This window comes from Oryza sativa, chromosome 12 (assembly GCF_034140825.1).
Source record: "Oryza sativa Japonica Group chromosome 12, ASM3414082v1".
Classification (NCBI taxonomy): domain Eukaryota; kingdom Viridiplantae; phylum Streptophyta; class Magnoliopsida; order Poales; family Poaceae; genus Oryza; species Oryza sativa.
The window spans coordinates 27,316,760-27,338,901 of NC_089046.1; the positions used below are offsets into that span (position 1 = coordinate 27,316,760).

The 22,142-nt window shown below is 45.5% G+C and overlaps 4 protein-coding genes across 8 annotated transcripts; all 4 read left to right on the plus strand.

Annotated features, from left to right (window-relative positions):
• Positions 1-631: 631 nt before the first annotated feature.
• Positions 632-5,687, plus strand: LOC4352827 (uncharacterized). Of its 3 annotated transcripts, none has more exons than XM_015763326.3 (11): positions 632-1,026; positions 1,131-1,249; positions 2,571-2,664; positions 2,978-3,039; positions 3,113-3,210; positions 3,500-3,587; positions 3,688-3,729; positions 4,036-4,197; positions 4,303-4,482; positions 4,668-4,835; positions 5,365-5,687. In XM_015763326.3, exons 1-11 carry the CDS (start codon positions 759-761, stop codon positions 5,581-5,583), a joined length of 1,500 nt encoding a protein of 499 aa, XP_015618812.1. In that variant the 5' UTR covers positions 632-758; the 3' UTR covers positions 5,584-5,687. The 3 variants fall into 3 exon arrangements, with proteins under 3 accessions (XP_015618812.1, XP_015618813.1, XP_015618814.1); XM_015763328.3 differs by having other exon boundaries at positions 666-1,031; XM_015763327.3 differs by lacking the exon at positions 4,668-4,835.
• A 4,504-nt stretch (positions 5,688-10,191) lies between these two features.
• On the plus strand, positions 10,192-14,333 carry LOC136354870 (protein AMEIOTIC 1 homolog). Of its 3 annotated transcripts, XM_066306700.1 has the most exons (4): positions 10,192-11,466; positions 11,626-11,710; positions 14,047-14,106; positions 14,188-14,327. In XM_066306700.1, the coding sequence occupies exons 1-3, from the start codon at positions 10,433-10,435 to the stop codon at positions 14,089-14,091; spliced, it is 1,164 nt and encodes a 387-aa protein (XP_066162797.1). In that variant the 5' UTR covers positions 10,192-10,432; the 3' UTR covers positions 14,092-14,106; positions 14,188-14,327. The 3 variants fall into 3 exon arrangements, with proteins under 3 accessions (XP_066162797.1, XP_066162796.1, XP_066162795.1); XM_066306699.1 differs by lacking the exon at positions 14,047-14,106 and having other exon boundaries at positions 14,188-14,333; XM_066306698.1 differs by lacking the exons at positions 14,047-14,106; positions 14,188-14,327 and having other exon boundaries at positions 11,626-11,860.
• Positions 11,893-18,572, plus strand: LOC107277282 (protein AMEIOTIC 1 homolog). The gene is made up of 6 exons (XM_026022068.2): positions 11,893-15,744; positions 15,881-15,965; positions 16,517-16,579; positions 16,769-16,831; positions 17,375-17,458; positions 17,617-18,572. The coding sequence occupies exons 1-6, from the start codon at positions 14,681-14,683 to the stop codon at positions 18,169-18,171; spliced, it is 1,914 nt and encodes a 637-aa protein (XP_025877853.1). The 5' UTR covers positions 11,893-14,680; the 3' UTR covers positions 18,172-18,572.
• Positions 18,573-19,150: 578 nt separating this feature from the next.
• LOC9266574 (uncharacterized) lies at positions 19,151-22,044 on the plus strand. Its single transcript, XM_015764398.3, has 9 exons — positions 19,151-19,362; positions 19,475-19,678; positions 19,780-19,915; positions 20,580-20,650; positions 20,739-20,787; positions 20,916-20,986; positions 21,066-21,151; positions 21,364-21,466; positions 21,688-22,044. The coding sequence occupies exons 1-9, from the start codon at positions 19,251-19,253 to the stop codon at positions 21,792-21,794; spliced, it is 939 nt and encodes a 312-aa protein (XP_015619884.1). The 5' UTR covers positions 19,151-19,250; the 3' UTR covers positions 21,795-22,044.
• The last annotated feature ends 98 nt before the right edge of the window (positions 22,045-22,142 follow it).

A 22,142-nucleotide genomic window follows, 5' to 3' on the forward strand; every position in this document is an offset into this window, starting at 1 on the left:
TTTTTTTTAAATAAGATAAACGGTTAAACATTAGATATGAACAATACAAAACTGTATTTATTTTGGGATGGGAGGAGTAGTGTATCAAAATCCTTCATAATTAGTAAGGACAAAATTTTCTTATATTCTGAGACAAATAAAATAAAGAGTAAATTTCACAAAACTACACGTTTTGTGATCCAAGTTGCAGAAAACCACACAAACTTTTGACACTGGCGCTTAAGTACATATTTTTTGGTAGTGTAGTTTCAGAAAACCATGGTATCAATGAATGGATTCAACTGTGAGATGACGTGGTTGTTTCACCTAGAATAAGAACGTGGCATCCTATTAATTTCGTGCGATGGCTGATAATAATGTCACATCCTTATCCTAAGTGGAACAACCACGTCATATCACGGGTGAATCCATTCATTGATAATGTGGTTTTGTGAAACTACATTACGAAAATATATGTTCTTAAGCGCCCAGTGTTAAAGTGTGTGTGGTTTTCTACAACTTGGATGACAGAACGTGTACGTGCATCCTGCATCCTTGAGCGCAGCTGGACCGGCCTTCCCTTGTAGTAGCAGTAGTAGTACACTGGAGTAGTACTCTTGACTGGTCCCGTTGGGGAACTATCGCTAGATTCGTGGTAAAAAAGAAGCTCAACCCCACATCCCCTTGGGTCTAGGTCACGCGATTCCTCTTCTCCTCTCTCCCCCATCCGCTCCGCCGCCATTTTAGGGATCCCTCGGCGCGTGGCCTCCGGTGCGGTGATGCCGCCGCATGAGGACGCCCTCGATGCCGGCGCCGTTGACGTGCTCACCTTCAGGCTCCACCCCCTCGCTGTCTTGAAATTATCCCACCGCATCCGCGAGTTCGTCCATCTCCACGATGACCAATACCAGCAAGCGAGGATGTCTGGGTGCGTTATTGGGGTTCGGCGTGGTGGGACGGTGGATATCTCCGATACCTTCGACATCTTGCACGACCCCGACCCCGGAACCTTCGACCGCGCCTTACTGGAGAAGGATCAGGAGATCTGTAACGTACCCCAAGTCCTCTCCCCGTCATTTTTAGCTAAGGTTTGATTATCCATCTATCCATCGATCGATTTTAATTTGTTTCTTGCGGTTGTTTTTGTGCAGACAAGAAGGCCTTCCCTGACTTGTCCGTTCTCGGGTGGTACTCCATTGGGACCAATGTGCACGCCACCGACACGGGAATCCACCATGGGGACTACACCGACATGCAAATCCACCAGACCGTCAGTATTTATAACCATTTAAATCAACTCTATTTGTTCGAGTGCTTTTAGTGCTTGGCATGGTACTAGTTGGGATGTTCAGTGTGGACAACAATTAATGATTGGAATGTCTGCTGGAAATCCCTGTTGCGAGAACACCCTTTGTTAGACACGTGCTTATATCTACACCCGTAGAGAAAGCAGCTATTCTGTTGTCTAGCATGACCATGCATAGCTTTAGCACAGCTTTGTATGCATGAAGGTGAAGATGAGTTTTCATGCATTTTTTTTCTACCTTATGAATATGTAGTCTGATATAGAAAGTCATTGTGTAAAAGTTCTTGATATGATTGTTTTGATTGCTGAACACAATTCATATTGGAAGTCCTTTAAGGCATGCATCACCCAAAGCTAACTGGCTACATGCTGAAAGTTTCTTTTCATCCTGCTGGAAATCACCTAATGGAAAGTTTCACCGTTGAATGTCTCCTAGTAGAAAGTTTTACCGTTGGAAGTCTCCTAATAGAATGTTTCACTGTTGAAAGTCTCCTAACAGAAAATTTCCTTCTCCATATAAAGTACATTTTTAACTTTGTTGGAAATCTGCTTCTACTCTTTTCAGAACCCTAAGCAAAAGCAAAATAAATTATTTTCCATGCAAGCCAAGCAGTGAATCTGTGTATTAAAAAAATCCCAGTGGCTACTGGTTTGAATGCAAACCAAAAAAGGTGTATCATGGACTTAGCTTGCAACAAGAGGAAAATGATAAGAGTTCCTCGCTCATGCAAACACTCACATCCACGTGCCATATTTTTATTCATGTAATTATTTTCGCATGTTTATACTTACAACATAAGTTGATAAAGTAGCTTTTAGTGCTTGCGGAAGGTTGGGGACTCCCTCATTATAGTATTGATGGTCGTTAACCTCTTGCCATAACCTAATCATTGTAAACACATTTTGCTTCTAATAAGGTTGTATTCAAAGTTTAACATTTGAGGATACAATGTTCACTCCTGAGAATGAAAACTGAAATTTTTGATGAGGTAACATGACATTGGGATATAGTTTTAGCATTATTTTAAGTTCTTGGAGAGTCTGAGTTTAACTAGTATGCGAAATGATTACAGCTGATGAAATAGTCAAGAATAGTAGTTATGCTGGGATGTACACTGTTCTTAAACTTTATGTAGAGCTCTAGCTTGTTTTTATGGATGGATGGAATGGTGGAAAATTGATTTTGGCTGAGAATATATGATTGAGAGAATACTTGTCAAAATGGATGTTTGTTTGATCTAATTTTACTCCCTGCATAACCTTTCCCTTGTACTATTTTATGCAGTTGATGGATGCTAATGGAACAGCCTTTTATCTTCTATTAAATCCTGCAATCAACTTTTCCCATAAGGATATTCCTGTGACTATTTATGAAAGAGGTAAGAATCATTGAATGTATTGCAATCTCCCTGCAAAAAAGAATGTATTGATTTCTCTTGATCCTTGGTTACAACCTGAATCTGTTATGTTACTTGAGGGGTTTATATGTGCTGCATTGACTGTCAAGGTTTGATTTTGCGTATGTATCAAATTCGCGTGACTTTTGTGATTCTTTCCTTGTGTGTAAACTACCAAGTCTAGCACTCAATATCTCATTGAATTGCATGTTGATTAACTTTATTGTTTAGAGCAGCAAATGATAGTTATTTAGCGAGCTGAAGATTAACTTTCTTTTGCTTCTACAATTTCAAGTGTTGTGCAATTCCGATGGGAGTCCCCCGGTCAGCTTTGTCCAAGGAAACTATACAGTTGAGGTTTGTATTCTCCCCATGTGTTTGTTTAGTTATAAATACTAGTTAAAAACGCTACAAGCATGTTTTATTGAAGATTGTAGGAGCAGAGAGGATATCTTTAGACCATGCTGATTTTCTCTATCCAAGTCCATGCGTAGTCTTCGATGTTCTTGCACCACCTCTTGGAGAAAAGTAAGTACAAATTTTCTTTCCTTCCTATGAGATATGACTTCACTTTACAATTAAATGTGGGATATAAAACTTCACAAACAAAACAAGTTTAATACTGTAAGGCTGTTTGGTAGGTTAAGCAGTGTTTTGAACAAAATCTGTTGCTGGCAACTACTTTGTGTTGGCTACAGCCTCTTTAAGCTATGTAATTACAGATTTTTTTTCCTTTTTGTCACATATGCCTTGATTCTAATATATATAATCGCAAAACAGGCTAAATTATTAAATTACTTTGGTCTTATACCTGCAGAAAAAATGCATTTAGGACGATGTTGTTTGAAACCCCTTCGGGATTTGCAATGTTCCGTGTTTCGGATGTTTTATTTAGATATCCGGAGGTATATATAGCTTTTCATTCACCCTAATGTGATGCATAATTCATTTTCTTCTATTACATTTAGGCCCTACATCTTATCTGATTTTCCTTTCCTTTTGTAGGACATATGGTCGAGTTTTACTGATCCACATACTGCACACCAGGTATATTTAACTCCTAAATTTCCTTTCATGCTTTTTGTTTGTTTATGTCTATTTATCGCTTTATTGTTTTTTGCACCTTTATTGTCTATGCACATCATACGCATTACTGTTCTTTTTTTTCATCTTTACTGTAAAAGTACATCCAAAGCCAACTAATTATTTTAGTTTATTATTTTTTTGCATCTTAACTGTACATGTAAATCCTAAGCCTTTAAATGTGTTTTATACAATTCTATTTGTATTTGTACCCTTGGTTTTATTAAGATCATAAGCCTTTAAATGTGTTCCGTACCATTCTATTTGTAGGTCGTTCGTACCATTGGTTTTATTGAGGTTGGTGACAAATCTGTTGTATGGGATAATGATATTGGTCCTGGCGAGGATATAGAGCACTTTATCCTAAAATTTCCAATTAAATCATTGGTTGTTCCAGATGCACAGCTTAAATTTATTATTGAGAAAAACCTTGTAAGTTTACATCTACCCTAATGTATTTTAATGTTGATATTTATTTAATTTGTTGTATTAGTGTGGAATTATTAATGTTTCCCTGTTATATATTTCTTTTTCCAGAACATTAGCTGTTGGTTTAATGGGCGTATTGTTCCTGAGTTGATTTGGGGACTAAATTATGCCCTGGATGAATTTGTGCCTCGAGAGAAGGGCAACCTATCAAATGAACGCCATTTTCCACTGAGCAAGCAACTGCATGAGCAGTTAAAAGCATATGGATTTAGTATCTCACCACAATTGGTATGTTTTCTCCTTTGCTAAAATTGTTATTATTGTCTGCTGACCTTATCCTTTTATTGTTTAATCCCTTAAAATATTTTCTACTGTACTGTCTGTTGTGTTACCTTACCCTTTTGTTTAATCCCTTGCTATTATATTGCTTACTATTGTTGTGTTGCCTTATTATTTTATCCTTCTCATTTTAGATTAACAGAGAGTTTATAACCAGTTTTGGTTACTTAAATTATCTGGAACGTACTTCAAATTGCATTTCCGGAGATTTACACCAGAAATTTGATCGTTTCTTTTGTGGACTTGAGATGTCTGAGGGAGAGTTTGTAAGAGGAGTTGCACACCGTCTCCATTCCATGGAGGTCAGTAAATTTGCTAAAAGCAAATAGTACTAATAATTAAGTGGTGGCTAGTGGCTACTGATAAACAATTTAGAGTAAATTTCACAAAACTACAGATACTATGACCAAACTATCACAAAACTACAGATTTAAGGAGTTGTATCACAAAACTATACATTTAGCACCAAATTTATCACAAAACTACATATTTAAGATGAAGTGTCATGAAACTACATGTTTAGTAACTAAATTATAATAAAACTACAGGTTTAGAACCAATTTAATCACAAAGTAATAATGTTTATAGCTCCACCATAACAATAGTGCTAGGGATTTAAACTCTAAAAGTTATAGTTTTGTGATAAGTTCAATATTAAATATGCATTTTTGTGATACTTAACCTAAAATCTGTAGTTTTGTGATAAATTTGATGCTAAATGTGTAGTTTTGTGATACAACTCCTTAAATCTGTAGTTTTGTGATAATTTGGTCAAAATACCTGTAGTTTTGTGAAATTTACTCAACAATTTATTTTCTTTGTTTTATGTAGGAAGTGGCATCTACACCAGGCAGACGAGAGGCATTGAGCAATGCTGAATTTCTTTTGGCGGTTCCTAAGAAGAAGTGTAACACGATATCTCGTCTTAAGCGTATGGAGGCAGAGGATAGGGGTACAGGGCTTGGGCATCCTTGGGTTTGCGCTGCTGCTGTTGCGGTGGGCTTCGGGGTTATGGCAGGATTGTGCATTGCGATGAAGCGAGCAAATTAGAACTGGGTAATAGGACCAATGAGACTAAATTAGGATCCGTATGTACGGTGACAAACAACTTTTGTGATCTAAAGTGACCAGTAAACAACCGCCAGTTCATCCTATCACGTGGCACAGTAATTTCTTAAATAAATCTCAAAGTATCCGTGTGAAGAAAAATAATAATTCTAGAAAAAAGATTAGCCTATTATACCATTGAAAAGACAAGAAGGTCGGACGCGTGGGCGTTACGGAGATCGATGGTGTTTTGATTTGTTCGGCCAGCAAGGGACCAGTAAACAAGTATTCTTAGGGTGTGTTAATCATCGGTTCAGAGAAAATTGACATTGTGCCATCCTCAAAAGTGGGTTTCGCCCAAATGCCATGCTGGGAGTGGGCTTCGTTAAAATGCCACTTTCAACACATGATTACATGCTAAAATACTATCTTGGACCAAATTACCCTCCTCTCATCTTCTTCCTCCCTCCATCATCAGCTCTCGCCGGCGGCCACCATCCGCCTTCGCGCGAGCTCTCCTCCATGGAGAACCACAGGCCACAGGCCCCTGCGGGGACCCCTCCCATGGCTCCCCTCCCCGTGTCCCCTCCCATCGCCCCCATCCCAGCCCCGCCCTCCGCGAGCCCCCGCACCCGTCCCGGCCGCCGCCGTCGTCGCCTCCACCTCTGATGACCACCGCGCCGTGCCTTCGCCATGGCCATGCCCACCAACGACTCCGCCGTGCGGGCGCGCCTCCGCCGCTTGGAAGAACGGGAGTGGCTGGGACGACGGGTTGGCACGAAAGATGGAGACCGCCAACGTCGGCGTCGGCGGCGCGGATGGCGTGGAGCGTGACCACGGGGTCGTCAGTTGGGGACGGTCGAGGCGGGGAGGAAGGGGAGCGGAGGTGGAGGCGGATGAGGTGGGCGCGGCAGAGGCGAGCCGGCGAGGCATCCCTTGTCAGAGGTGGAAGAAGGTAGTAACAGGGGTATTTTTATCCGTTCGGGCATTATAGCGTGTAGTCTTCGATTGAAAGTGGCATTTTAACGAAGCCCACTCCCAGCGTGGCATTTGAGCGAAACCCACTTTTGAGGATGGCACAATGTCAATTTTCTCCTTTTCAAACTGCTAAACAGTGTGTTTTTTGCAAAAAAGTTTCTATACGAAAGTTGCTTAAAAAAATCATATTGATCCATTTTTTTTTAAAAAAATAGCTAATACTTAATTAATCACACGCTAATGGACTGCTCTGTTTTCCGTGTACAGGGCATGTGTTCCTAACCTCTATACATGAACACAGCCTTAGGCCATCACCAATACGTACCTCGGAGCGTGTCCCTGCTCACGGCCGTCGCCGCTCCGTCGCTTTGCCGTCCCCAGTAGAGGGACGCGGCTCTACGAGCGCCTCGGCTGAGGGAGCGAGCAAGGAGGCGTGCTGGGCGGGGCGTGGCTAGGGGAGTAGCCCAAGACACCACTCCGTCCTCCTGTTTTTCCCTTTCTACCCTCGACGGCCGCCGGAGGAAGAGAGAAGCGGAGACAAGAGAGAGAGAGAAAAGAGGCCGACCGTGGGACAACAGCGTCGCGCCGCCACCGTCCTCCCTAGCCTTCTCCGCCGGCACCGTGCCCGCCGCCACCGCGCCAGCCACCGCCGGCGCCGCCACCATCTCCTCCCCGATCTGGCCGCGGGGGGACCAGATCCGCACACGCCGGTGCCGGATCTGCCCCCTCTAGCCGGCGACGGGCGGCGGCGGTGGCGAGAAAGAGGCGGGCGGCGGTGAGAAATAGGCGAGCGGCAGCAGGAGAGTGAGGCAAGCAGCGGCGGCGAGAGAAAGAGAGAGAGAGAGAGATAGGAGAAAGCGGCGGCGGCGGTTGGGGAGGGCGAGGAGGGAGGTGGCGGCGGCGGCGCTCGCGGGAGAGAACGACGCTCGTGGGAGAGAGACAACGCGACGAAGAAAATGAGAAGGGGAGAGAAGCCGACTCGGTGGGTAGGGGTAGAAAAAGAATACATATGTGTGGGTTTGGACACCCATTGTGGGCTGAGTATCTCTATGGGTTACTTGAGATTTTGAAAAGCCCACTAGGTGTCCCCTCCATTGTAAGGGGAGTTCTCCAAATAGTACCCTCAGGTAGTGAGGGTACTCATATAGTATCTCTGATTATTGATGCCCTTACTCCCTCCATTCCAAAATATGACCATTCCTCTTTTCAACATTTGGCAATTCGTCTTATTTAAAAATGTTATGTAATTATCATTTATTTTATTGTGACTTGATTTATTATCAAATGTTCTTTAAACATGATATAAATATTTTTTATATTTACACAAAAATTTGGAATAAGATGAATGGTCAAACGTTGGTCAAATAGTCAACGACGTCATACATTAAAATCAGTACTTCCCATACATAAAAACGAATATAGTACTAGATGTGATATATTTTAGTATATTCAGATTCGTAGTACTAGAATATGTCACATTTAATACTAGATTCCATTTTTTTTGACAGAGGGAGTATGGCTTAACAAGAAAGTCATTAATGTATGATTAATTGACTTTTGATTATTTCGAACTTAAAAAATAGATTTATCTGATATATAGAAAGTTTTTGCACATAATACACCGTTTAGTAGTTTAAAAACGTGCTGACGAAAACCGAAGTAACATATGTATCTCAACGAGACAATAACAGGGTTGTGTCCGATTTAAATCATGATTTCCACACAAAAGCAATTTAGCAAACAAATTGCATCCCACTGTGTTTCCAAATTTTACAGCTTATCATTTTCTAAAAAAAACCAATTAAATACAGTGAATTTGACCCTAAACAGTAAAACAATAACTTCATGCATGTACAGGATTAGGGCTGTCAAAAAAGCTCGAAGCTCACAAGCTGCTCGAGCTCGACTCGTCCCAGGCTCGATTCGAACTCGGCTCGAGCTCCAAACGAGCCGAGCCCGAGCCTGTCTCCCAAAGCTCGCGAGCTTTGTCGAGCCGAGCTCGAGCTTCTAACGAGCCTAGTAATATATGATTTTTTATTGCTATTTAATAAATTGGTAGATCAAAATATGTTATTTGCATGTCTTGTATTGGCATCATATATTTATTTTATACTTTTTCCTCTTCTACTAATATGATTAACCATAAATTAATTATTTTTTTAAAAATTATCCTTTGAAGTATACATTGTTTTAATTAAAAATCGAGCTCGGTAGTCGAGCTCGAGCTTGATCGAGCTCCGACCGAGCCTTGTTTGAAAGCTTGAACATTTTATAGACTCGGCTCGAGCTTGTATCGAGCTCGAGCCTAGGCAGGCGAGCTCGCTCGAGCTCGGCTCGTTGATAGCCCTATACAGGATATGTATGTATGATCAAATAGCCTTCACTGTTGCAACATATGGGCATATTTTTCTAGTTAGTATTAATGAATGGTCTATGAAATCAGTTCATCTCTTGTGGCACAAAGGGTTTTGTTTTGGTTGGGTCTCTTGTCTGCTCATGGTGTTTGGAAGATGAAGAAATTATTTTTTAAAAAAATAATTTTTAATTTTAAAATAAACCCTTCTAAATTTATTTTTAAATCTAAATCTTCTGGGTATGTCACAAAGGCTAGCGTACCACACACCACTTTAACTACCGTGGGAGTGTTGTCGCCACTCCAATTACACTGGAGCGGTTAGACATAACTGTAGCACAAGCTAACCACTGGTAGCGAGATACGGAGTAACTTTTTTTCTCCACGCCATATAGGGGTGGCATGGCTAAAAAAGCTCAGATTTAGAAATAGGTATTGAGATGATCTGTTTTTAAAATTTACTAAAAACGTAAAACGATAATCAAGATACGGTAGGTCAGGGTGCTGCTCCTGTTTGTCTGTCCTTTTTGCGGACTGGAGAGACGAGGGAGGTTGGGACTTGAAAACATTGCATCCCATTCCCATTTCCCTCACAGGTGTTGGTGTAATTAGTCCATAATTAATTTTCTTGGACAATTGCAGGTGATGAAGAAACTTGTACTACCTCCGTCCTCTATTTATATCAATCTATTTATATCAACCGTCCGTTTTATTTAAAAATATTTTATTACTAGTATTTTTATTGTTATCGGATAATAAAATATGACTAATTTTTTTCATAATTTTTTTAAATAAGACGGATGGTCAAACATTGGATACAGAAATCTACAACTGCGCTTAAAATAAGACGGAAGTAGTATTACCTCCGTCCCAAAATAAGTGCAGCCATGAGTTTCTGCACCCAACTTTAATCGTCCGTCTTATTTGAAATTTTTTTATAATTAGCATTTTTGTTGTTATAAGATGATAAAATATGAATAGTACTTTACTTGTGACTTATGTTTTTATTTTTTTTTCAAATAAGACGAATGATCAAAGTTGGACGCGGAAAATCATGGCTGCACTTATTTTGGGACGGAGGGGTACTAATGAAGTTGATTGTGGTCAGAAGTAATGATGGTGATCAACCTTCTGGATAAACAGATTATCAATGCCAGAGCCCAAAGTACAGAAAGCATCTGCATGCAAAATGGTCTTTGTTTAACAGTTAAGGATTAGCTTGATCCTAATTAACCAAGCCATTCCTTGCAGTCAAAGAAGATACTAGTGGAGTACTCCTCCAGTAGTACTACAAAACAACAACTCACTCTCTCACCAAAGATTCTTCTTTTTCTTGATTCAAAATAAAAAAATCCAGCTCTGTTTTGTCTCATCTCTCGTCTTCTTCTTCCTCTTCTTCTTCCCTTTGCATTGCTGTCTCCTGCACTGCAGCAGCAGCAAAGCTGCCACCACCAACCACCTCTCCTCCTCCTCTCAGCTCTCTCTCTCTCTCTCTCTCTCTCTCGCCGTCGCCTGTGAGCCATGACCGCCGCCGCCGTCAACGCCTCGCGCGTCATGCGCCGCCGCGCCGCCGGCGAGGACCTGGGCGACGGCGACTTCTGGGCCGGTGGCGCCCCGCGCCTCTACGACTTCTCCCAGCAGGAGCAGAAGCCGTTCTTGCCGGCGCCGCCGTCGCCCGCGCCCGTCCCGGCGTCGCCGCCGTCCCCCGCGGCGGAGTCGGTGGCGCCGTGCCTCCTCACGCTGCAGTGCAGCGGCGTCGGGTGGGGGGTCAGGAAGCGGGTCAGGTACGTCGGGAGGCACCACCACCTCGCGCGCCACCACGCTCCCGAACGCGCCGTGGACGCCGCGCGGGACGACGACGAGGCGAGCTCCGCCAAGGCCAAGAACGAGAGCCCGAAGGAGGAGGCGGCGGCGGCAGAAGAAGACGACGACGTCGAACACAAGGTGGCGGTGCGCACCACGTCGGAGGAGAAGAAGAAGAAGAGGAGGAGGAAGCGCGGCCGTGGCCGTGTCCGTGGCCATGGCGTCGCCAAGCGTCCCAAGAAGGAGGATGAGGAGGGGACGAAGCTCTCGGCTCCCAAGGCCGAGCAGCTCGAGGAGGAGGAGGAGGGCGCCGCGGTGGCGGCGCCGAGCGGCATGATCGACCGGTGGAAGGCGACCCGGTACGCCACCGCGGAGGCGTCGCTGCTCGCCATCATGCGCGCCCACGGCGCGCGCGCCGGGAAGCCCGTCCCGCGCGCGGCGCTGCGGGAGGAGGCGCGCGCCCACATCGGCGACACGGGCCTCCTCGACCACCTCCTCAGGCACATCGCCGACAAGGTGGCGCCCGGCGGCGCCGAGCGGTTCCGGCGGCGGCACAACGCCGGCGGCGGGCTGGAGTACTGGCTGGAGCCCGCCGAGCTCGCCGCCGTGCGGCGGAAGGCCGGCGTGGCCGACCCGTACTGGGTGCCTCCTCCCGGATGGAAGCCAGGGGACCCCGTGTCGCCGGAGGGCTACTTGCTGGAGGTGAGGAAGCAGGTGGAGCAGCTCGCCGTTGAGCTCGCCGGCGTCAGAAGGTCTCCTCTTTTGATCTCTTTTTCCCTTCTCTTCTATTGCTGCTTCTGATTCTTGCATTGCTCTAGCTGGTAGTGAATTCTGCATTGCTGATTCATATGCTACTTTGCTTAATTTTTGTGGTAAAATTGGCTTGTGTTGCTATAAATTTTGCATGAAAGGCACATGGATCACCTCACTTCCAATGTGAGTCAAGTGGGCAAGGAAATCAAATCTGAGGCTGAGAAGTCCTACAATACATGTCAGGTGATCATACTACACACTCTGATGTGCATTTTGTTTTCTCGATTCACACTAAATGGTTTTATATGCAGTACGCTCATTAAACTAGTCATTTGTGTGCACATGTCTAGCCCTGGTTTGTGTGTTTTGAGTTACTCTGAAGCCAAATTTTGATCTTTGTGTTGTGATGGGAAACTGCATAACAAGGTTTTTGATTTTTGAAAAGAAACTTCTACCTAGAAAGTTTTTGCACAAAACATAATGTTTAACAGTTTGAAAAGTGTGCTAACGGAAAATAAGAAAGTTGTGGTTTGGAGTGGAAGGTTAGAACTCAGCCAAGCTTACAAGTCTTACGATGGACATTGTCGAGGAGTGATCCTCTCTAGCGGGAGATCGTGAGATCCCCCCTTTTGTGAGTTCGGCCGGGGGAAAGGGCTCGCCTCTAGAGATCGCGTATCCGCCCTGAGTGTTGCTAATCGCGTGTGGGCGAGAGGATTATACAGGTTCGGGCCGCTATGGAGCGTAATACCCTACTCCTGTGTGTGGGATTAAGGTTGAGAGTTACAAGGGTTCCTAAACTCCGGAGAGCGTTCCTGCTTCTCTTCTCCTAGAGCTCAGGTCTGCTGAGAGTCGTCCCCTTTCTCGGTGGGTAAGGTCCTCCTTTTATAGCTCAAGGGGATACCACATGCACCGTCTCTACCTACTATTCTGTAGGGTGGGGACCCACCCTACCTTGACCGGATCTCGATCCGTGCCTTCGCCCGGAAGCTAAGCCGCAGCTCGTCCTTGAGCGGGACCCAGCGCCGTCCCCCGCCTGACACGGGGGACAGCCCTGTCATTCCCTCATAAATAGGTGAAGACTTGTGGTGACCATCTTTCTTGTGGAGGGAGCTCCGAATCATGCTCCGATAGGACGGGTCATACCTACCTCCACTCCGCCGGGGACAGAGGCGACGTGGGGGCACAGCCGCCCGTCCAGTCAGACGTGACCGGCGACAGGCCGGTCACAGACCGGTCATTCCTGACTGACGTGCGTCAGTTGGGCGGCACCGCACGTCTGCCCCTACCGCATTTAATGCGGCGAGGGGCAGTTGGGGCGCTGCGCGCATTGATAGCGATACAGCCTGGGTCCCCTCCCGCTCGCTCCCCCCGCCACGTGGCAGTTGGGCAGGGGCGTCGGGGCAAAGCGGCGCGAGGGCCCGAGGGGCATGACGTGGCACCTCGAGGCCCCCTGGCCGCTTCTGCGATTCGCGAGGTGCGGGGGTAGGGCCAGGCTGTAGGGCCACGCGGCAGGATGGGAAGGTAAATTCCCCTCACTCCGCATACCCCTAGGCCCATATCTCCGACAGACATACTCTCTCCGCCCCATAAAACTAATATAGTATTGGATGTAACACATCCTAGTACTACGAATCTAGATATATCTATGTCCAGATTTATTGTACTAGAATGTGGCACATTTAGTCCTAACGGGATGGATGGAGTATCTAGTTAAATAGTTTTAAAGAAACATGTAAGATATTTGTTGGAAGTGTCACAAAGTAAGTAGCAAAAGAGTAATTACTCTGTGAGTAGTATGTGGGTGCATTTCAATACAACAACTTATAGTCACTTGGAGCTAGCAAACCCCTTACACCTCCATATAGTTCCGCAAAAATAAATGAACTAATGTACCACATCGCTAGACGTCGCCAACTAGTCGTGTAGAACCCGCCTCCACGGATATTTGAAAGATTTTTTTTTGGTAAATTATTTTCTTTAGAAAAAACCAACAATGTGTCAGAATAAACTATTTTGCCACGCTAACCGTATTGACGTGGTAAGATAAAATTATCGTACTAGCTACTACTAGCATGACAATGTAATGTGGGGTGGCATGGCTAAAACGTTTCAGATTTAAGAACAAGTATTGAGATGGTTTATTTTCAGATGGTTCATCTATTTTGCCTCCCTAAATTTCTTTTATCACTAGATTGTGTCGTCGTGACGTGTCGGCTAGCCTACCGTACTGAGGCAGGGACATAGGCACGGCCCAATGGTCAGGCGGGGCTGGCACGGGCTGGACACCAGTTAGGTCGAAACCCTGTGCCATGGGCCAGGCTATCGGTGTTTAAGTTCACGCTGAAGTTTAGAAGTTTGGTTGAAATTGGTACGATGTGTTTGAAAAGTTGTGTATGAAAGGTTTGATGTGATGGAAATTTAAAATTTTGGAAAAAAAAACTTTGGAACTAAACAGGGCCCAAGTCATTTGGTCATCATAGAAAGTATTGAGATGATTTATTTTTTAAATTTAGAAAATAATAAAAATTTAAGATGCAGTAGGTCAAGGTGCTGCTCCTGTTTGTCTGTCGTTTGTGCAGACTGGAGACCAGAGGGAGGTTGGGAGACAGATTTGCTTTTCATGAAATCTTCCTCGTCAAGTAAACATTGCATATCCCATTCTCACACAGGTGTTGGCGTACTCCAATTAGACCATCATTAATATTCTTGGACTATTGCAGGTGCTGAAGGAAACTTGTAAAATGATGTGGTCAGAAGACTGCTTTATTGGCATTACCTGTGTCACAGAGCCCCTGATGGTGATCAACCTCTGGATAAACATATCATCAATCCCTGATGGTGATCAACCACTGGAGTAGTAGAAAGCATCTGCATGCAAATGGTCTTTGTTTAACAGTTCAAGGATTAGCTTGAGATCATAGTATTAACCAAGCTATTAATTCCTTGCAGTCAAAGAAGATAGTGGAGTACTCCTCCTACAAAACAACAACTCTCTCACACACACAAAAGATTCTTCTTTTCCTGATTCTTCAAAATCAAAATCCTTCTTTTTTGCAGCTCTCTTTTGTCTCATCTCTGCTCCTCTTCTTCTTCTTCTTCCCTTTGCATTGCTGTCTCCTGCACTGCAGCAGCAAAGCTGCCATCACCAACCCACCTCTCCTCCTCCTCTCAGCTCTCTCTGTTTCTCTCTCTCGCCGCCGTCGCCTGTGAGCCATGACCGCCGCCGCCGTCAACGCCTCGCGCGTCATGCGCCGCCGCGCCGCAGGCGAGGACCTGGGCGACGGCGGCGATGGCGACGGCGACTTCTGGGCCGGTGGCGCCCCCCGCCTCTACGACTTCTCCCAGCAGGAGCAGAAGCCGTTCTTGCCCGCGCCCGCGCCCGCGCCGCCGTCGCCCGCGCCCGTCCCGGCGTCGCCGCCGTCCCCCGCGGCGGAGTCGGTGGCGCCGTGCCTCCTCACGCTGCAGTGCAGCGGCGTCGGGTGGGGTGTCAGGAAGCGGGTCCGGTACGTCGGGAGGCACCACCACCTCGCGCGCCACCACGCTCCCGAGCGCGCCGTGGACGCCGCGCGGGACGACGACGAGGCGAGCTCCGCCAAGGCCAAGAACGAGAGCCCGAAGGAGGAGGCAGCGGCGGCAGAAGAAGACGACGACAACGTCGAACACAAGGTGGCGGTGCCCACCACGTCGGAGGAGAAGAAGAGGAGGAGGAGGAGGAAGCGTGGCCGTGGCCGTGTCGGTGGCCATGGCGTCGCCAAGCGTCCCAAGAAGGAGGAGGAGGAGGAGGAGACGAAGCTCTCGGCTCCCAAGGCCGAGCAGCTCGAGGAGGAGGAGGGCGCCGCGGTGGCGGCGCCGAGCGGCATGATCGACCGGTGGAAGGCGACCCGGTACGCCACCGCGGAGGCGTCGCTGCTCGCCATCATGCGCGCCCGCGGCGCGCGCGCCGGGAAGCCCGTCCCGCGCGGGGCGCTGCGGGAGGAGGCGCGCGCCCACATTGGCGACACGGGCCTCCTCGACCACCTCCTCAGGCACATCGCCGACAAGGTGGCGCCCGGCGGCGCCGAGCGGTTCCGGCGGCGGCACAACGCCGGCGGCGGGCTGGAGTACTGGCTCGAGCCCGCCGAGCTCGCCGCCGTGCGGCGGAACGCCGGCGTGGCCGACCCGTACTGGGTGCCTCCTCCCGGATGGAAGCCAGGGGACCCCGTCTCGCCGGAGGGCTACTTGCTGGAGGTGAGGAAGCAGGTGGAGAAGCTCGCCGTGGAGCTCGCCGGCGTCAGAAGGTCTCCTCTTTTGATCTCTTTTTCCCTTCTCTTCTATTGCTGCTTCTGATTCTTGCATTGCTGATTCATTCATATGCTACTTTGTTTAATTTTTGTGGTAAAATTGACTCGTGTTGCTATGAATTTCGCATGAAAGGCACATGGATCACCTCTCTTCCAATGTGAGTCAAGTGGGCAAGGAAATCAAATCTGAGGCTGAGAAATCCTACAATACATGCCAGGTGATCATACTACACACTTTGATGTGCATTTTGTTTTCTCGATTCACACTAAATGGTTTTATATGCAGTACGCTCATTAAACTAGTCATTTGTGTGCACATGTCTAGCCCTGGTTTGTGTGTTTTGAGTTACTCTGAAGCCAAATTTTGATCTTTGTGTTGTGATGGGAAACTGCATAACAAGGTTTTGCTATGCAATGGCCCATTTGTGGGTCTGTCACCTATGTCAATGCACACTTGCAGTTCAGCAATCTTTTAGAGTTTACTTGTCACATTGTTACATCTTTCAGTTTAGGTAGAGAATCTAGTTCTATTTCAAGTTATAATCTTCTGATACACTGGAGAAAAGGAAATTACTTTCACTGTTTATCTTCAGTTTAAATTTGCACTCTGGAAGAACACTAGCACAGTGATAGTATTGCTCTTCATGCATTTGTCTTTCCATGACTAGTTTGCATCTTCTTTTGTTTTTTTTTACTAACTGCATCTTCTTTTGTTACACGAGTATTTTAGTAGGGTGGTAATAAATGAATGTGATGATCTTATTTGCAGGAGAAGTATGCCTGTATGGAGAAAGCCAATGGCAATCTGGAAAAGCAGCTTCTGTCCTTGGAGGTACACCGAAACTAATCACAACTATTTATCAGCTTTCAGTTTCAGTAGCTCTTTGCTCTATTTCAACATACTAAACTACAGCTGTCATGCTTATCAAGTTGAATCTGATTTGGTCCAAGTTTTTTCTAATCATATTCAATCTCTACATTAACTTGATCATGTTGAAACAATGTTGTGGTTTATTTTCAGGAGAAGTATGAGAATGCAACACACGCAAATGGCGAGCTGAAGGAGGAGTTGTTGTTTCTCAAGGTATTTGAAACAATCTTCTCAACCTGTACTAACCATGTTTACTTACATCTCAAATCATCAACATAATCGATGATATATTGATAATGTGATCACTTATGCATGTAAAGCATATGGCTTGAATATATGCAAACAGTATTAATGGGATTTGTCTTGCAAAACACTTTCATGAATTATATAGTTTCATTGTTTTGATTCATGTCCTGATACAAAATTATTGTCAAAGTCCTGTAATGTAATATGAAGCATTGATTTGGGACCTTCAAAAGCAAAATACAACCTATATTTTGGGACATAGAAAGCATTTTGTATCTGCATTTACAATGAAGCTTTCATACAAGATTATGTGTCTGTTTTGCAAAGCATTCATACAAAGTCATAGTCACAGTCATGTGTTGTAATATGAAGCATTTATTTGAGACATTCAGAACTAAAATACAACCTACATTTTTTTGCAAGGAAATACAACCTACATTTTGGGACTGAATGTATTTATGTATCTGCATTTACAATGAAGCTTTGATAGATACTGAGTCTGTTTTGCAGGAGAAGTTTGTGAGTGTGGTCGAGAACAACACCAGACTGGAGCACCAGCTGACTGCTTTATCCACTTCTTTCCTGTCTCTAAAGGTACAATAATTACTACTATTTTATCTCTGTAAATTCACCAGGCCATGAATGGTTCAGTAGTTTCCATGGTTTACCCTGGACAATTTTTCTTGATTACCTATTAGCAGTGGTATTAAACCAGTGATGATTAACTCATGAAAATATCATCATTTACATAGGAGGAACTGCTCTGGCTGGAAAAAGAAGAAGCTGATCTGTATGTCAAGGAACCATGGGAAGACGACGATGAAAAGCAAGAACACGATGCCGGGAAAGAGGCGAAGGACGACGATGTCGCCGGCGTCAGTGCAGCCAACGACCAGCCGGACGTCGACGGCGATGGCACCACCACCACCACCACCACCAGCAGCAATGGTGGCAGCGGGAAGAGAACATCGAGGAAGTGCAGCGTGCGCATCTCCAAGCCGCAGGGCGCGTTCCAGTGGCCGACGCCGAGCCTGCCGTTCTCGCCGGAGCTCGCCGCGCCGCCGTCGCCGCCGCTGACCCCGACGGCGCCCGTCGTCGCCGGCGCCGCCAACTTCGCCACCATGGACGAGCTCTACGAGTACATGATGGCCGGCGGCCTCCCCACGCCACCGTCCACCACCAGCAACGCCGGGAAGCTCCCCTCGCTGCCCGCCGCCACGGCCTGCGCCACGACGCCGCCGGTGAAGACGGCGGACGCCGCCGGCGACGTGGGCACCGAGCTGGCACTGGCCACTCCCGCCTACTGACACCCCCATCGCTGGCGATCTCTCTCTCATCGATCGGCAGCTCAAGTTTTGGCTCACCATTATACCAACCAGTCACTGATCTTAGCAAGAAGATGAAGATAGCAAGAAGAAGAAGAAGAAGAAGAAGAAGAAGAAGAAGAAGATTAGATTTACTACTGATGATACTTTCTTGGGTTAAAACTACAATTTAGACAGCTTTCTTGGTTCGATCTCTTTCGTTAGGTTAATTCAGGCTTGATGATCTTAGGTCGATTTTGCAGCTTTGCGTCTGCGTTTTTTGGATTTCTGGGAGACATTCATTTCCAGCGATCTCTCTAATCCTAATTTCACAGCTAAACACTCTCGCAGTATGAAACTTTGTCTGATGTTTGTGATGAAATGCATTGACCGCTTCTGTGATTCGTGATTGGGCTATTTGTAATGTTCAGATGGTGAACTGTGCATGTTGTGGTTCAAATTTTCAGTTCCTCGCAAATTTCATCTGGAATTTCTCTTCGAATTCGTCTGTTTCATGTGAAAAAGTGATGGAATCATGGAATGAAAAAGGTTGTTTTGCCCTTTTTGCAAATTTTTTTTTTAAAAAAAAGGTTGTTGATAACTGGGCAGTCTGGGCTACCACATATGCCCCAAATTAACATGCTGTGTTCGCCGGGGAGGATGTGATTGATTAAGTATTAGTTAATTTTTTTTTCAAAAGTGATCAATATGATTTTTTTTAAACAACTTTCGTATAGAAACTTTTTGTAAAAAACGCAACGCACCGTTTAGCAGTTTGAAAAGTGTGCACGCGGAAAACGAGAGGGGGACATGAGGGATGTAAAATGACTTATTCATTTTCACAATGTTTCTTATTGGGCTAGAACGTTCGGCCCAAAAGAATACTGGAGGCCTATAGCGTTCTCTGTAGGCGGCCCACTTTTGACCGGGGCCCACCTGCCGGAAACCACGAAACTGCCCGCCTCGAAATTCGAACGAAGCCGAAAAAAATTGAAAAAAGAAAAAGATCCCCCACCGATTCATTCCGAAACCCTCTCCACCGTCTCCGGCGAGCCCTCCACCGCCGCCGCCGCCGCCGCGAGATGGAGGCGAAGATCTCGTCGCTGTGCACCGCCCTCTCGTCCGTGCTCAACCACGCCGACGACTCCTCCCGCGCGCTCTCCGACGCGCTCTCCCGCCGCCCCATCCATCTCGGTTGGTACCACCACCACCTCTCGTCCCGGCGTTTCTCTCGACGCCGTTAGGGTTTGGGGATCCTATGCTCACGCGGTGGGGGTATCGGATACTGCGCCTGCCTGTGATGCAGAGTCGGCGGCGAGGGGGTTCCTGCAGGGGCTGGAACGGCGGTCGGAGGCGGCGGGCGCCGACCTGTCGCGGCTCGAGTCGATGGCGTTCGGCACCGTCTCCTTCGAGGAGCTCCTCGGCCACTGCGGCGAGGCGCTCGCCATGTTCTCCCGCCACGCCGACGCCATCGAGTCCCGCCTCGTCGCCTTCGGCTACGTGCCACCCGGTAGCACCAACTCACTCCCCCCATGGGAGATTCTGAACCCGATCGTGTCAATTTTTTTAAGCTCTTGGTTGAGAATTGCAAGTTTGCTGTGCTTCTTGTAGACGAGGAGGCGAGCGAGGATGTGGAGGAAGATTGGGATGTCGAGAAGCTTCCCGGGGTCGCTGGGAATGGGTGCTTTGGTGGAACGAGTTCAGTGCTGAGGTCCAGTAGAGAGATGGTGGATGATGACGATGCATTGTATCCTTATGTTTGGTTTGATTGTTTTTCTTCCTTTTTCTGTTCAGGATAGTCTCTGATTTGGTTGCTTTCGCTTCTGCGTATGCTTGATCTGATGGAATGGTTAGATACAGGACGTCGAAATGTATAGGGACTTGTTCATTCAGCTTATATTCTGTGGCTAGTTTTAGTAGGTTCGTGCACCTGCAATTCTAATTCTGAATTTGGAGGTTTGGTCATTTAGCCCCTGTTTATTCATGTAGCAGGTGTACAACACCATTATTAGCTATGAGCCTATGACTCTATGAGTATTTGTTGATTTGTTCCTCCTGTTCTATTAAATCTTCCTTCTTTTTTTCATTTTTCCATACATTATTTGAGACACGCAGTACATCATAAATTAGATTGGTCAGGGAGCCAGGGGCTCACTGTTCGCGATTATATGAAAAATATAGTACCGTATTACCAACAATTCTGATGTCTGAGGGGCTTTTATTTATTCTTGGCAAAAGGGTGCAATAACTATAATTCTAGTAGTTTATATAGTGTAAGCTGTCTTTGTCCGCAATCTGCTGTTCTTCACCACAACCGTTCAGCATTAAAAATTTGTGCTTGCATATATTTGTTCGGTGGTTTTATATGACGAAAATGAGAAGCGTTGAGTTCTTTCTTGACCGCCAGTAAGATTTGAGAACTCCATGTCACTAAAGAATCTTGGCTTCTCAGATGCTTGTCTAGCTACCTTGTCCTCTCAAGGTATGTCACACTAGAACAATATCGTCGTTACAACTGTTTGCATGGTACACCTCTTTGTTGGCATCGATAATTTGCTTAAATTTTGCAGACAGTGGTTTATCTGGAAGCACAGAGATACTTTACAGGAAACCTGAAAGGTATCTAAAGGAATTGTAGATTATTTTTGTATTGCTACTAGCCTACAATTGCTTTTCCTCAGTGTTCTTTTGTACCTATCAGGTTCATTACTTCTTTGTTTCTAAAAATGACTTGTGATGCTTCTCAGTGTTGCTGATGTTGAAAACAAAGTAAATGATGCCGAATCCATGATTCCCCCGAAAGAAACAAATGGTCAAGGTGGGCAGCAGCGATGTCTTCCTGACTAAAGAGATGGTTTTTGATCATTCTGATTTTTTTCACTGTTGAATTTGTTAAGGTAATGATGCACAAGGAGCCATAAAGGCATCCAAGGAGGAGTATGAGAAATTACCTCCGTACATGAAGACTCTTGCAACATGGGAGGTCTGTTTTTCCTCAATTAAGTGGGAATTCTCATATTATTTTTTGCATATTAGCTATTGGTGATGGTAAAAGATCATGGTACAGATTACTTAAAATGAAAATACTAAAAGGAGAATATTCTGCAATGTCAAGAGTTTCCTGTTTTGTCTTAGTGAGACTACCTCAGAGAAATTTACCATATTGCTTACCTTTCTGCTACCTTATTGCATCAGGAATTGCAGGAGGCAATATCGAAATTAAACTCATACTTCAGCAGTGACAAAACTCAGGGCAATGTTGCATTGAATCAAGATGATGTTGGAGAGATTGGATTGGGTATGTGAGTTCCCTTAAGGTTTAAATGTCAAGAATGTCGAGCTCCCATAAAGAGCTTCTCATTGGGTTACTATTTTTTGTTCGATTGATGCATGGTCATACATTATTGTTTCACTGCTTCAGAAGTCTATAACTATGAAACTTGATATCCCGTATAATTACCTGTTATGATCTTGTCTTCAATGACACAACTAAATGTTTTACTCTGTTGTTCTTTCTAGGGCGCAAAGGAAGATCCTACTTGTTGATCCTTCTGCGGATGAATCAGTTGGCTATGGAGAATATTGATGGCTCGATCTTCTACAATATACGCAAGAGCGACTCCTAGCTAGGCAAGGGGGTCCCGACCGCTGGGACCTGGAATGACTGTGTGAAGTTTGTTTTCCATTTTTTAAGAAAAGAACATGCCCTACAATGTAATATGTTGAAAACTCGGATTGCTGGAAGGATACTTCAATTCAGAGCTGGGAAGTGTTTTTTTAGCTTCGCCCTGCTCCTGTGAGAACGTTTTTGGGACCCTGGTTTGTGTTATTGTGTTATTGTGAGAACTCATGATGTATATTATTTTGGTTTGTCCATTTTTTGTGTCATTGTTTGTGTTTTTTTTGTTGTGTGCCAAGTTCTCAATCTTGATGTATGCACATCTTCAATATCATATCAATATATCATGCATGCC